This window comes from Aptenodytes forsteri, unplaced genomic scaffold, assembly GCF_000699145.1.
Source record: "Aptenodytes forsteri isolate BGI_AS27 unplaced genomic scaffold, ASM69914v1 Scaffold63, whole genome shotgun sequence".
NCBI lineage: Eukaryota > Metazoa > Chordata > Aves > Sphenisciformes > Spheniscidae > Aptenodytes > Aptenodytes forsteri.
In genome coordinates this window covers 2,131,983-2,146,041 of record NW_008794709.1, presented here as the reverse complement: position 1 = coordinate 2,146,041, position 14,059 = coordinate 2,131,983, and the positions used below count along the sequence as shown (strand labels likewise).

General features: G+C 43.9%; 1 protein-coding gene across 2 annotated transcripts in view; it reads left to right on the top strand.

Moving 5' to 3' along the window:
- The first annotated feature begins 6 nt into the window (after positions 1-6).
- GMPR (guanosine monophosphate reductase) overlaps positions 7-14,059 on the top strand; it is a 53,157-nt gene continuing 39,104 nt past the window's right edge. Inside the window, exons 1-4 of one of the 2 annotated variants that reach the window (XM_009273713.1) lie at positions 8-116; positions 5,020-5,139; positions 5,820-5,903; positions 7,565-7,738. In XM_009273713.1, coding sequence (XP_009271988.1) covers positions 30-116; positions 5,020-5,139; positions 5,820-5,903; positions 7,565-7,738 — 465 coding nt within the window. In that variant the 5' untranslated portion in view covers positions 8-29. Of the gene's footprint in view, positions 117-5,019; positions 5,140-5,819; positions 5,904-7,564; positions 7,739-14,059 lie in introns of both variants that reach the window. The other variant, XM_019470617.1, reaches the window with a different exon arrangement.

The window sequence follows — 14,059 nt, the reverse complement described above, 5'->3', positions numbered from 1 at the left end:
CGGCCCCCGCACCCCGCCACCCCGGCAAGATGCCCCGGGTAGACGCAGACCTCAAACTGGACTTTAAAGATGTCCTGCTCAGACCTAAAAGAAGCAGCCTCAAAAGCAGATCAGAGGTGGGGGCACTGAAACCCAGCATGCTTTTTCTCCGTTCTCAGCGCCTAACTTCCTTAACCCTCCTTCCCTCCCTCCTTTATTTTTATTCCCCAGTCTAACGTAGCAATGCCCTCCCCGATCGAAACGCCCTTTGCGTGGCGGTGGGGATGCCGCTGCTCCGGGGAGGAGGGGAACCGGGGTCACGGAGCCCGCGGCGTGTCCCTCCCGCCCCTTGGCGAGGCGAGCCCCGGCCCCGGCGGAGCGGGAGGCGGCAGGCGCTGCAAGCCGGTGCCGCGCTGTCCTCCCCCGCTCCTCAGCAAAAATAAAAGGGGGAGGCGGGGGGAATTGTTTGCGCCTAACAGGTGCCTCTGCGGATTTCTGCGGCGCTGAGCGGGGGGTGACCTCCGGTTTCCGCGGGGGCTGCCTGCCGTAGGGGCAGCGGTAAACCGACAGCTCTGCCAGCCCCTCTCCGGGGCAGGGGGGTGTCCGGTTACGCGCCCCGCAGCTTGGGCCGGCAAAAGCCGGGGGTGCGGGCCGGCAGGCGTCTTAGCCCTCAGCCTCGGGGGTTGTGGGCAGTGCTGTTACCGAGTAACTGACATGCTCTTTTTAAAAAATACTAGTGATAAGAAACAACCAGCGAAGACGCTGGGGAGCGCTTCCCGCAGCACAGGGTGCCCCAGGCTGGGATCCCATCAGGTGGAAACCTGGGGCGGTGGGGTGTGTTTCACCCTCGCCTATGTTAACCCCCGCGACCTGCCTCCTGCTGCTGCATGACCTGCGCTGGCAGAGCCTAGCCGTCCTCCCGCGGCCAAGGCTGCCTGGGGCCTCTGCGTCCCTGCTGGCCCAGGGCCACCATTAGCCGGGATATTGCTGTGGTTATTTCTCAGCAGGGATCAGGAAAGACCCCAGGAAATCCCGTGAGGATTGCCTCTACAAAAAAGATGGCTGCCTCAGGATTGAAGGTGCCTTCTCATTTACCTAACGTAACCTCAAGGTTAACAAAGGATTTAGTTTGACTAATGAAGGAATTACGTTGTGTTGGGGGATGGAAAGAGGATTAAGCTTTTCTCCAGGGGAAGTGGAGTTGTAAGAGAGAGAGACTGAGACAAATCAAGGGAGGTAGAAAGACAAGACTGGAAAGGGAAGCAGGGTGGCCATGTTTATTACAGGCCTATGGCCAGTGATTTTGAGGGCAACAACTAAGCGAAACTTTTTTGCCATTATGAAGGTGTAAGATTGGAGAGGCCCTCTCAGTAGAAAGGTAATCTCAGGCTAGTCGTTTTTAATTTACAAAGAACAGTGTCCCGGCTGAGTAACTCCTCATTGTGTGCAATTACTGCTCATAAGGCCTGTAGGCCCTTTCCGGCCATTTGCTTGGGGACCTATGGTCCCTCTTTAAAATTCACTGTGCTGGCCTGGCAAACAGGTGGAGCTGTGCTCCACTGAGTGACACATGGCTCCTTCAAGTGCAGTGTTTTGTATATTTAGCTGTGTGCAGGCTGTGGAAAGAAGGGCTGCTGGGAAGGGAAAACGATAGGAGGAACACAAGCTGATATGGCAGGGTTGCAACGGGTGACTATGATGAACTGTTAAAAACATTTCACATGAGAAAAAGTGTATGTCGTGAGGGGGGGTCAGTGAAAACTGATGAAGGTTAAGAAATTGGACACCGTCACTGAGGCTGTAGCAACAGGAATAAACAGTGTCTGTGAGAGCCAGATCTGAAATGAAGTGGACAGCCCCAGTCTGCTTCAAAACAAGAATATAAATAAATAGTTCTGGCAGAGGAACAGAGGCAGCATACCACAGTGCCTGTTACCCAGCAAGCTGCTGCTTTGAAGCTTATATCAGCAAGCGTCTGCTTCTCTGGTGTGAATGCCTCATTTTGCGCAAGGATAGCTTTTTATGCAGTAACTAGGATTAAGTCAGCTTCTTAGAGAGTCAGTTTGGGGTGTTTGCAGCTCTTCTTGTAGGTCTGCTATGTTGGTACTTGGTTTTGATTCCTTGCACTGTCTTCATTTTCCATGATTGCTTTCTCTTTTTGAAAAGATACCAGAAAATTTGAAGCTTGAATTCAAGTGTCAAAATTGGTTAAAGCAATGATTGGAGTAAGAGCAGCATTATCTGTCTGTGGGGTCTTGGTACTCACGTAGCCTGCTATTCTTGCCTTTGCTGGACTTGCCTCTGCAGGCTGTTCATTTTAAGTTCACCAGACAAGTGTCCTGTAGGAAGTCTAGTCATTAATTTAAATTTGTAAATTCAAGTAGGTCCAGGGAACTTTAACAGAACAGCCAATGTCCTAGTACTTTCATATGTTGAAGGTCTAGGTAGGAGTTATAAAATACATTTCATTATTTTCTTTCTAAAGGAACTTTTACTGTTGTTGAGTGATGGTGAGCAATCCTAGAGTCAGAAGTTATTTTCTGAACAATAAGCTATAAATTTGCTGTTACCACTCAAGAAAGAGACAAAGAGATGGTCAGAAGTGCTACTAGAGAAAGTAAGGAAAACCAGTTAGCTTTGTGATGCTCCTCAGTATGTTCATCTTGAGTACACAGTTCTGGTGATCCCTTCACAAGAACAGCGTAATATGCTAAAATAGGTACAGAGAATGGCAGCCCGGATGATCAGCAGTATTGACTGGTTTCCACAGGAGGAAAAAACTAAATATACTAGGACTATTCTGTATGGAGAAGAAGCAGCTGTGGAGGATATGCTAGAAGTCTGTGAAGTGAGGAGTGGAATGGAAAAGGTGAAACTGAGAAGTGGCTGTTGATTGTCTCTCACAAAGCAAGAAGTAGGAAGCACTGATTATCAGGCAAAGGTTGTAGTTTTTATGCAACATATAATTAATCTTTGGAATTTATTGCTATGGGATATTGGAGAGGCTAAAGGTGTGAAGGGTTAAAAAAATTACAAGGCAAGTTCTTTGTCCATGAGTGGCTATTTAGCACAATGGATTGGAGGAGACCTTTGTCTTTGAAGGTCTCTAAACATCAGCTTCTTGGGACCTGGGAAGGTAGGCTGGGGAAAGAGTCTTTCAAAACTTGCCTCATTCTTATGTTCCCTTTCCAGACATCTGGTACTGGCTGTTTGGAGAACTAGGGCACCACATAAACATCTCCAACCCAGTGTGCCATTTCTCCTGCTCTTATAGAACAAAAGCCTCATTAGGGGAAGCCCCGCAATTATCTCTCATAAATGCCTGCCATTGCAGTATTATCAGTTGTGTGGATAATTGCATGAGACCCATCTGGCCAGCTGGCTAAAGGAAGTCACATATGAGAAGTTACAGTAAGTGGAGGTGAGAATCACTGAAAGAGTAATGGCCTTGTGTTCCCTGCATAGCTTTGCATCTTGCCTCAGTCTTTTCTTAAACATACTCTTCTTCTCCACTTCTTTCTTAAGTTCATTTGAAAGAGATGTTTTTCCTCTGTAAAACTGTAAGGCAGGGGTTCTGGTACTATTGTCTGTGTAGAAGTGGTTGTGTGATACTCTTTTTTTTTCCTTCGTTCTAGTTAATAAGTTGCATTAAAAGGGAGTAAAATCCATTAAATTCTCGTACTTATTTCATACCTATCTTCTTCATACTATTTTCTCATGTTAGCTGCAGCTGAAGTTCCTGTAAGAATGTTATCAGTGATGGGTGGAGAATTGGGCCTCTGTGATGGTAAATGGGAAGAAGAGTGAGTCTCTCCATTAAGATGTATCTTAGCTTGTTCACCAAAGTGACCCTTCCCTTATGAGCTTATACAAAATGAGAACCTGTTTCACAATATGTCACTGAGGCACCAAGTTCCTTCTCTTATACAAATTAGTAATGAACCCCCCATCATATTAATCCATCAGAATGCAGCCTGCAATATGACAGTGCTCAAAATATGTTGTAAATAAATAATCAAAGTCCTATATTTTTTTATATTGCTTCCTTTCTGGTGATGGATCCAGGTTCAGTTCAGGTCTCTGAATGTTCCTGGATTAAAGCTGAAGTGAGGAGTAATGAAAACTATGAAAGAGCCTTCATTTTCACTGTTACTGAAGAGGCTAACCTAATATCTTACAGTTGTAAGATATTTAATGTGAATGAAATGTGTATGTGTATGAAATGAAATGTGATATTTAATGTGTAATGAAATGTAAGATATCTTACAGCTGTAAGATATTTCTTAGAGGGTTTTTTTCCCCCTTTTGCAAGATGCTAAATAGACCAGTGGGAACTGATCTAAATTTGATATTACCTCTTGCAAATGTAAGGAACAAAATGCCTGATGTTACCACGATCATTTGAGGATGCTGAAGAAGAAATAACTTTGAAGGTGAAGGCTGACGCAGTTGTAAGAAATTAACTTAGAAACTAGCAGCCTCATGGTTTAGTAAGCCAGGGTATGATTGCTCATATTGTATGGCAAGAGTGCTGGTAACCATAGCCAAAAGTAAAAGCTTGCTTTATTATATTGTCATTTACATTAAAGATGGGGACAAAGCCCTCTATGCCCTGGAGACAGAGGGAATTCCAGTTCTGACTTCTGTGGAGTTAGGACTTCGACTTGGGTTTCTCAGGCAGCCAAACAAACAGCTGAGGTTACGTCTGTATAAAATAATCCACAGTCCTCATTGTCCTTTCTTTCCTTTCCAACCCCTTCTGACTTGTTTCTTTTTTTAAAAATTTTGATTCTCTTTTTCTTCAGCAAGAACTCTCTTTAACACAGAAAATATTATTTTACTTTTATATTTTCTTTCTTATTTGGAAGGCAGAAGTTGTAATAAATTAAGTGAGGTTATAGTGGAATGAAAGGAGGAAGAACAGGAAATGTGAGGAAAATTAAGAAGCAGCATCCAAACCTACTGTATCTGAAGTCAGTGGCAAAACTCTTGTTAGATTGCTATCAGTTACTTAAAAGAATGTGTGCCTTTTCATTGCAGGTCGACCTCACGTGCACTTTCACCTTCCGCAACTCCAAGCAGACATATACAGGAATTCCCATTATAGTGGCAAACATGGACACTGTGGGGACGTTTGAAATGGCCGTGGTTATGGCAAAAGTAAGTCTTGATTCTCATTTCTGCAGCAATTGGGAAACCACTGGGTGACAGTGAGCAGCCTTTGTTAATTTTTAGCTATGTTTGTTGGAGAACAGGGGGGCAGGAGTTAAAAAATCCAGAACAAGAAGGTGTGGTTTCACTGCAAAGCAGCTGTGCTTTTACAGCAATACAGTTACCAAAGACAGGGCTCCAGATACAAGATCTTACTGGAGATGCTTACTGGGAAGCTTCCATCTTGGGTGTAGTTCAGCTTCAGGTGGAGCTTCTAGAGCTTAGTTTTTGAGGTCTATATTGTGTTCCCTTCCAGAAAAAGAATATTAGCTGACAACAGTTTTGAAAGTGTGGGTTACTGATAAAGCTGCAGCAGTCAGGAGTCACTAGTTAATTAGCCTCAGGCCTCAAGGCTCACCTTAATTTCTTGCAGTGCTTAAGCACATTCAAAATATTGACCATAACTTCATGAAACACATCAGAAACCTGACCCTGAAAGGTTGGCTAAGTATGGTAAGTTACCTTTGAAGAGCCATTTGGAGTTGCCTGGTCTGTTTTTCGCTGTTACTGTTTCTTTCAAGCAGGATGAGCCTATACTTAAAATGGGAATTTCTGATATCTTGTTATTCTGCAGCTGAGGGAAAGATGACTAACTTGGACATTAATATCAGTTTTCTTATTTTTGCTAGCATGCAATGTTCACTGCGATTCACAAGCATTATTCTCTGGAAGAATGGAAACTGTTTGCTGCCAATCACCCAGAATGCCTTGAGGTACATTTTCGTACTGTAAATTATTATGGTTTATTGCTTTGTTCTGAACTCACATACACTGGAGTCTCTTGGGAATACTGTTGTCAAGTGAGGTTTTGGGGAATGAAGATATTTGCTGTTCTTAAATGCATCAAGGGAAGTGGCTTGTCCTGGTTTAAAAAGAACAGCTATGTGAATCCATTGTGAAAGTGCTTATATTAAGATGCAAAAACCCGAAGTTTATATATGCCTGGAATGGAAACAGAGAAGTATCCTGAACAAAGAAGAAGGAAATACTTGGGAATAGGTCTAACTGCTGTGCTTCTGTTACTGTTGGGAGCTGTGGTAGTGCTGGTGAGGAAGAAGCCGAAGACCACAAATGTGAATAGCCTTGAGTAACCCAACCACAAGCTGGCTCTGCACACCCTTGTGTTAGGCAGAGTCTTTGCTATCAGGTGTGCAAGCAGACCCGGAGCCTGTGGGCTGGAGAGGCCTAGGGGCTGGGCCTAAGCAGGGATGAGCATTGAAAGTTGTCAGAGCGTATGTGTCCTCCATTTACCTCCTTGCACTAGAGCTCACACTGTGCTACTACTAGCTGTGATGCCCCACTTGTTCACAGGGTCCTAACCTGAGCCATTACAGAGAAACACCATTTAGTAAATTTACACATTGACTTAAGTTCCGACTTTTTCATATCCAGATTTCTTCTGTGTTCTTCTGGCAGGCCCCTACACCAGGAGAGGCAGTATAAGAGCATGCTTGGCTGTCACCCCTCCTCCTTGGAGTTCAGTGCAGTTTTGAAACTTTTTCTGTATAGAAAAGAATATCACACAGCTGTATTGTATCTTTACCTGTGGCACATTTTAGAATTATATTATAAAGACTATTGATTACAGGATTGTCTGAAAGCCAGCCTATCACTTAGGTTCCTCAGGGTTGCTTATATGCCACTGTAGGGTAGAAAGTGGTCCCAGGAATATTCTGTGCCTGAACATTTTGGCACTTAGCTCATTTGTGGTTCATAATCACTGGAGTAGGCTCTCCTTGTGATTAAATGCTGACTTGTTCTGTGACCTTGGATCTCTGCAGAGGTTTTGTGGGCCAACAGCTGTGGAAACTATTTTTCTATTGGAAAGAACTCATAGGAAGACAAAGGAGGAAGCAATCTGCTTGTTTTCAATGGTAGCTGACCCTGCTTGAGCAAGGGGGTTGGACTACATAATCTCCAGACATCCCTTCGAAACTCAACTATTCTGTGATTCTGTAGATCAAGGGAGCGTTTGGTGAACTTAAAGACCCAGATTCCACTCTCTGACAGCGCCCCAAATTTTGCCACTCTGCCTTCCTGGAATATACCAAGTTAGGGCTTCTTCTGTGTTTGTGTTAATATGAGTACAGCTGAGCCTTCATACATCTCAGATGATTATATTTGCCTATGAGAATCCACTTGTGAATGAAGAGCTGATAAAATGCTAATTTTGCTTTATTTTAAAGTCGTTAAACGAAACAGAACTAACACATTGAAATTCCCAGGAAGGTATTTATTTCATATTATATAGTATGATTTTCACTAGTTTCCAGCACAAGTCCTCCCAAGACTGTGCAGAAAAAGGCATACGAAGTGTGTGTTTATCCCAGTTTTTACAAACTACTACTCCCTTTTGTTCTCCCTGCCTTTCTAGCATGTAGCAGCAAGCTCAGGTAGTGGAAAAGCTGATTTGGACAAGTTAACAAGTATTCTAGAGGCCATCCCACCTATCAGATACATCTGCCTGGATGTGGCAAATGGCTATTCGGAGCACTTTGTGGAGTTTGTGAAGTCTGTCCGTGCTCTGTTCCCACATCACACCATTATGGTAAGTGTGTAGAAAGGGTGGAGGGGGTGTGTGGGAATTCTGTCCAGGAACAGGGCCCAGAGTTTGGTTGGAAGGCATCAGAAGCTCTGTGGTAGCTCCATCAATTTCTGAGTCCTCATTTTAAAAAAAAAAAAGAGAGAGAGAGAGAAAGAAAAGTCTCACTCAAACCCCTTGTCTTCCAGACAAATACATGTGGACAGATACCGTTCTGAGAATATAGAGGACAGCTCTATTTGTCTACCCTTTCAATTCAGCAAGATGTTGACTCTGAGCCAAATGACGACTGTTTAATAACATGTTGGCATTGTCAGTCTTCCATTGCTGATAATTTCTGTGGGAATGTTCAATGTGTGCTCTGATACAGCAGTTTGATGTTGGCATGGCAGGCTGGGTGGATCCAATTTTTTTCCTACTCACATCCTTCTTCCCACACTAGATGTGACCTCTAATCATAAAAGTGTGTAGGTTTATTTTGGTGATTCCAAGCTGAGGTTTGCTGTGGGAATGCACCGATGTTTCTGGCCAATTGAGGCCAATGGCTGTTTTTGTCTATGAGATCACTATGAAGACAGCTGAATGTATACTAATCCTTGCCTATGATAAGAATCATAGGGGTGTTGTGCAATTGTGAACGGGGTCATCAGGGAGCAAAACAGTCAATGCTGGGGCTTTTCATGCACCTTCTGTGATGTTACTATGCCTTCTCAAAGTGCTAATGCCATGCTTCCTCCAGCCCTTTTGCACTAAGAGTAGGGTGTTTGCATCGACACGGGACTCCTTGCAGCAGAGCCCTACTGCTCCTGCTTGTTTCCCAGGGCCCTTGAAGAAATGGGTTTGAATTTGTTTCCATGAGAATAGTAGAAATTCTCAAACAAGCAGCAGATTCTTAATGAGGCTACCAGCCTTTCTTCAAGCCAGTGCAGCAAAAATTTGTGTGTTTAGACGACACTTTCTCACTTTTTCATGCCAGACACAAAGCGTCACACATGTAAAGTAAATGTGAAATGAAAATGGTCATAAATGCACGCTCTGACTTGGTTCAATAGGGAACTGCACGTTCAAGCAGCTCAGGGGAGACTACATTCCTTCCTTCCATGTCAGAGGAAGACAGTGTTCTTGCCTTTGAATGATGGTGGCATTGGAAAATGGAAGTGGGCTGGAATGCCTGTGGGGTTCTGGGTTGCCATAGGCTAATGAATAGGCATCCTTCAACAGCTACCAGCAGATGTGGGAACCTTTTTGTTATGGCCGTATTTCCCATGGCTTTGGGGAGAGCTTTTGGAAGAATGAAATGATAGATGTGGGCTTTTTGAGCTTCCTGCTCCATGTTCACTGCAGTGAGGGAAGGAGCTGTTTCCTTGCTTTGGATCTGAAGTATTGTCCCTAGCGATGTGATTACTCCAGTGTCTTTGGCTTGAAGAGTTGTGGGAGGGAGCTTAAACCACATAGTTAAAAAAAAATCTTCCCTATCAGGAGTGGAAAGAAAATTGTGTGTCATCCCTTCCTCCACCTCCCCACAGACTGCTGACTTTGCTGAGTGAGCAGGGAACTCAACCAAGATGAATTGTCCAGAAGGCACAGGAGGTCAATGTCAAAGTCAGGTATCAAGCCCAGATTTTAGTCCAAGGTCCTTAAGCCAGTCTCATCCACCTCCCACATCTGTTAAGCTACCTGCTTAGTTTCTCTGCTTCTGTGACTAAGGTTATTGTTACTTCAAGTCTCATTGTCCTGACAGCACCACCTGCTTGAGCACTTATGCAGCCCTGACCTGTTCAGTTGCCTTCTCTGGTTGTAGCTCCTTTCTCTGAACATGGTTTAGTACAGCTCATGTTTTTCATCTCCTGCACAGGGATAATTTCCATTCCTAAAAGCATGCTAACAAACTTGGGGTGTTCAAAAACCTTCTGTTTTCCAAAGCCTCGAGAGTCTGTGCAGTCCCTGAAAGTCTCTGATTCAACTAGGGGGACACACCTCTACCCCACTTCCAAATGAGTTTACTTTACACTCTGTGCCAAAATGGCCTTTTGAAGCTATTCCTGGCTGAAATGCAGGAGCTTGTCTAGGCTTCTTTTTATGATACTCTGGAAGACGTCCTGCTGCTACCTGTTCTGTCTGCTTTGATGTTTCTGTGCTATGCCTGCAGTATGCTCTCTGCCGTTGTGGCTTTCAAACAAAAGGCTTAGCAGTTAAATAGAAGGTATAAAAATAAAGAAGCTTTCTTATAGCTGAAAGTGATCTCCAGGACCTTGCAGGCTGTCTTGTTTGCTTTCCTCAGCATGACCATTCATTCCACAGTCAGCTGCGGTGCAGTACATAACAGTAACCCAACCCCGGTTCTCAGGGAATGTGTGTTCCCAGGGGCCATGTAATGGGTTCAGCTCTGAGGCTGAAAGGTGATGTGCAAAGCAACCGTGGTTAACATAGTACTCTCTGTGGCCGATATTCCAGTGCAGATGGAGGATGTCTCTTGTGTAACAACCTTTCAAATGCATGTTTTTACCTTTTTAAATACTTGCTTTTATAATCACATTACCTTATTTTTGTCTGCCTGGCTTTGACACAAGCTCTTTTCACTCCTGCCTTTCATATTAATTTACAAAGAAGATCAGTTTCTCCATGGAATGCAAAGGATAGGGAAGACAAACAGGGGCATAAAGGTACCACATGAGTTGCCTTAAATCACTCATTAGATTGAGGATGGAGGAAGAAGCAGTATTCAAGTCTCCTGAGTGTCTCACAAATGCAGCACTGCCCTCCAGAATCAAGAGTAATGGTCCAGTGGGGTGTTTTACTGTAGCATGGCATCATGTGCTTGAGTTGTGCCTACTCGCTGAAGTCTAAAGCAAAAGTTCAGCTGACATTCATGATGGAGGATCAGAGCCTTTATATTACAGTAAGCATAGTCCTTATTTATTAGTGTAATTGTAGACGTTAGGGTTCTTCCGTTTCACTGGAAGTCTGTTTAGCAAGCTAAGATATCTTTGCCAGCAAGCTTTGCCAAGTTTTTATCCTGAATTTTTCTTTTCGTAGTGTTCTCTGTTCATTATACAGAAGAAACCCTAGGGAGCAGAGCACCGAGTGTGGCAGGAAGGAAAAGGCTGGGGCAGTAGCACACTTGCAGATGCAGTAGCACTCACAAGATGTGGGCCAGAGAGGGAGGCAAGCAGAATCGCAAAGCAGGGGCGGAGGGAAACAGCAGGGGCCAGAAACTGTTGCTCCCCTTAGAGTCAGTAGCAGAATGTCTCCAGGCCTTAATGGAGGCAGAATTCAGTCAGAGAAAGGCATGCAGACTGCTCCCAGTTTATCTCTGGAACAAGCAGCAGAGTCAGTCCAGTCATGGCATGTCCACCAGGGCTGGGGTCTCAGAGCAGGGGCCAGCTGGGATCCCAGGGTAGGAGACAGTGATGCTGCCGAGGCTGTCTTGGTTCAGTCACAATACTGAGTGCAAACACCCACCTGGTATGGCTCAGCCTCGCAAAGGGCATCATCTCTCCATCTTACGGTAAAGTACCCCTTGCTTTGGTGGGTGGGAAGTGTCCTTTGGCAGTGTTCCTGATAGTATGGAGGCACAGACTGTGCTTTCCTCTAGGATACAAGAAGAAAGTTTGAGAACTGTTGTCACAGACACTTCTCCCCAGCTTGATCCATTGCCATTTGCCAGCAGCTTTCAATCAGTGCAGCAGTGTTCCTGTCTTAGTCAGTGAGTCGATATTTATAGCAGGCTTTTATGAGGCACAGTATCAAATGCCTGACTGAAATTCAGAGGCACTGCCCTACTGTGTTCACTAATTTTGTATCTCTGTCAGAGAAGCTGTAGCCTTTATCATCCTGTTACGTGAAATCTTGATCCCATTAAAGTCAGTAGCGAAACTCCCTTTGACTTTTCTGAGGCCAGGATTTCCCTCTGGACTGACCCACAGTTCAGTCATCCTGGATACTGCTGGAATGAGCCAGGGTGACGCTTACTTGAAACCTCACACTGAGTGATGGTACACCTGAATGTTGCCCTGAGTGTGTAAGGCCAGGCCCACAGCCAGGATAATTTGTTGTAGCCCCTAATAACTGATGGCACTGAAAGCATGGTAGTTTACCTGACTTTCAGTTGTTACTGATGCTGTTATTTTACTGCCAGGGGTAGCAAAGTTAGATGAGCAGTGAGGTAATTACTGGGCTATATCTCTTTCAAGAAAGCCAGTTTTGCAGCAGATTAGAAACGCATTGGTACATGGGCTCATCATTAAGATGAGCATGGTTTTCACTAATACAATACTTCCACCAATTACTATGTTCCCTGACTACTTCCCCAAATACACTACAAAATGTGTTGTCTGTAGTGATTTCTTTGTATAAGTTCCAGTTACTTTACTTGCTTTATGTTCTTAGTTAATTTTAAGGGGGTTTCATCTCTGTAGTCTCAGTCTTTCTCTATTTACCTTTTCAGATTTTTTTTAGTTGCAGTATTCTGGCTTTACCTTACAGGTGGGGCTTTCAGAAGCCCTTTTGCCTCTATTCAGCTGTCATACTGGCATCAATGGTAAAGCAAGCATTGGTTTCAGTGGAAGTAGAGTTCAGCTGGATGTGAGAAAACAGCTTTCCCTGCTCTTCAGCTGTGATACTAGGGTCTCTTCACATACAGATAGCTGTGCCGCTCTCATGGTGGTTTTTTTGTGCTCTCTGAGGTCTGCAAAAGGTACCTAAAAGAAGCAAGCCTGTCATCGGCAGGTTGAAGTCTGCTATGTAGAGCTCCACGTCTTCCCTGAAAATTTGTTAAGGATCTGCAGATTCAGAAAGACAGAAACCACTGATGTGTGTACATGCATTCCAGGAAAAAATGTATGCTGGGGACATAAGTGCTTTTCCCTGCTAGGATGAGCATTTTGAATCAACATATGCAGTTCCAACATTCTCTAGCAGTAACTTAACATTAAACGTCTGGTTAGCATTTCTGAGGAGACAGTTTGACAACCCACTATGCTCTGCTAATAAGAAGACACTGCTGTTTAAGTTAAATACATATTTGATCCCAGATCTCATGGAGCCACTGACTTTAATACCCGTTCGTTCCTGTTCATGAGTCTGTTGCATGTACTCCAGTATTTCACCAAGTTGTAATGTGCTGAGTGTCGTACTGCACAGGTAGTCATCTGCCTTCCAGATGTAAACTGCTTCCTTAACGTTGTAGGCAGCATGCTCTCCGTTACCCCACCCTGGAGTGTACAACACTTAGTATAACAAATTACCACTGAGCAGAAAGGAAGCAGCACTTAGCTGGAAACACTGTACCTATTATATATTCTTTATTTCCCGACTGTTCTATTTTATTTTATTTTATTTTTAATCAATATCATGCAGTTTTGAGCAAAGTTAAGTGGTCCTGTGTCATAGACCACAAATTGCTGCCTAACAGTATCATTGTTTTTATAAGTGCCTCAGGTGATGGCTTGTCAGCTGTTTCAGGCTAATAAAAGGGGGAAGTAAAATTCATTAAAAATAAATAAATGGTGAAATAGGAGTAAAAAATCAGTAAGTGGAGAATAGGCCTTGCCCAACATTCCCTGGGTAGCTCCTGTTGACTTCAGCAGGAGTTTTATTTCAATAAAAACTAAGAAAATACTAAGTAAGGATTTTAGGATTTGCCTCCTGCTCTGCCCATGTCAGTACTGCTACAAACACTTCCCAAGTCCTGGAATATCATTACGTAAGAGGTTTTCTGAACACCTCTAGATCCTAAATTCAGATTTCCAAAAATGAATAGCCCATCTCAATACAAGTGCAAAACAGGTGATGTGGGCAACTGGACTCATGTTTCATGCAGGTTTATCTTGTGCGCTTTTTCTAGTTAGGAACATGCCATAGGCATGAGACAAGCCACAGAACTGAAATCCAAACCATACTTGGTTTTCAAACATCTGATGGGATGATGGGCCTGATGGAATTCATCCCAGAGTACTGAAGGAGCTAGCAGATGTTATAGCAGGACCCCTCTTAATCATCTACCAAAGGTCTTGGGAGTCTGGGGAGGTCCCCGCTGACAGAAAGCTAACCAACGTTATTCCAATTTACAAGACGGGCATGAGGGAAGACCCGGGAAACTACAGACCTGTTAGTCTAACCTCAGTAGCTGGAAAAATTATGGAGAAGATCATACTGGGTGCTACTGAAAGACATTTAAAGAACAATGCAATGTTCAGGCATAGTCAACATGGGTTCACAAAGGAAAAGTCCTGTTTAATTTAATATCCTTCTATGATAAGGTCACTCGCCTAGGGGATGAAGGGAAGGCAGTGGATGTAGTTTTTCTGGATTTTAGTAAGGCTTTTG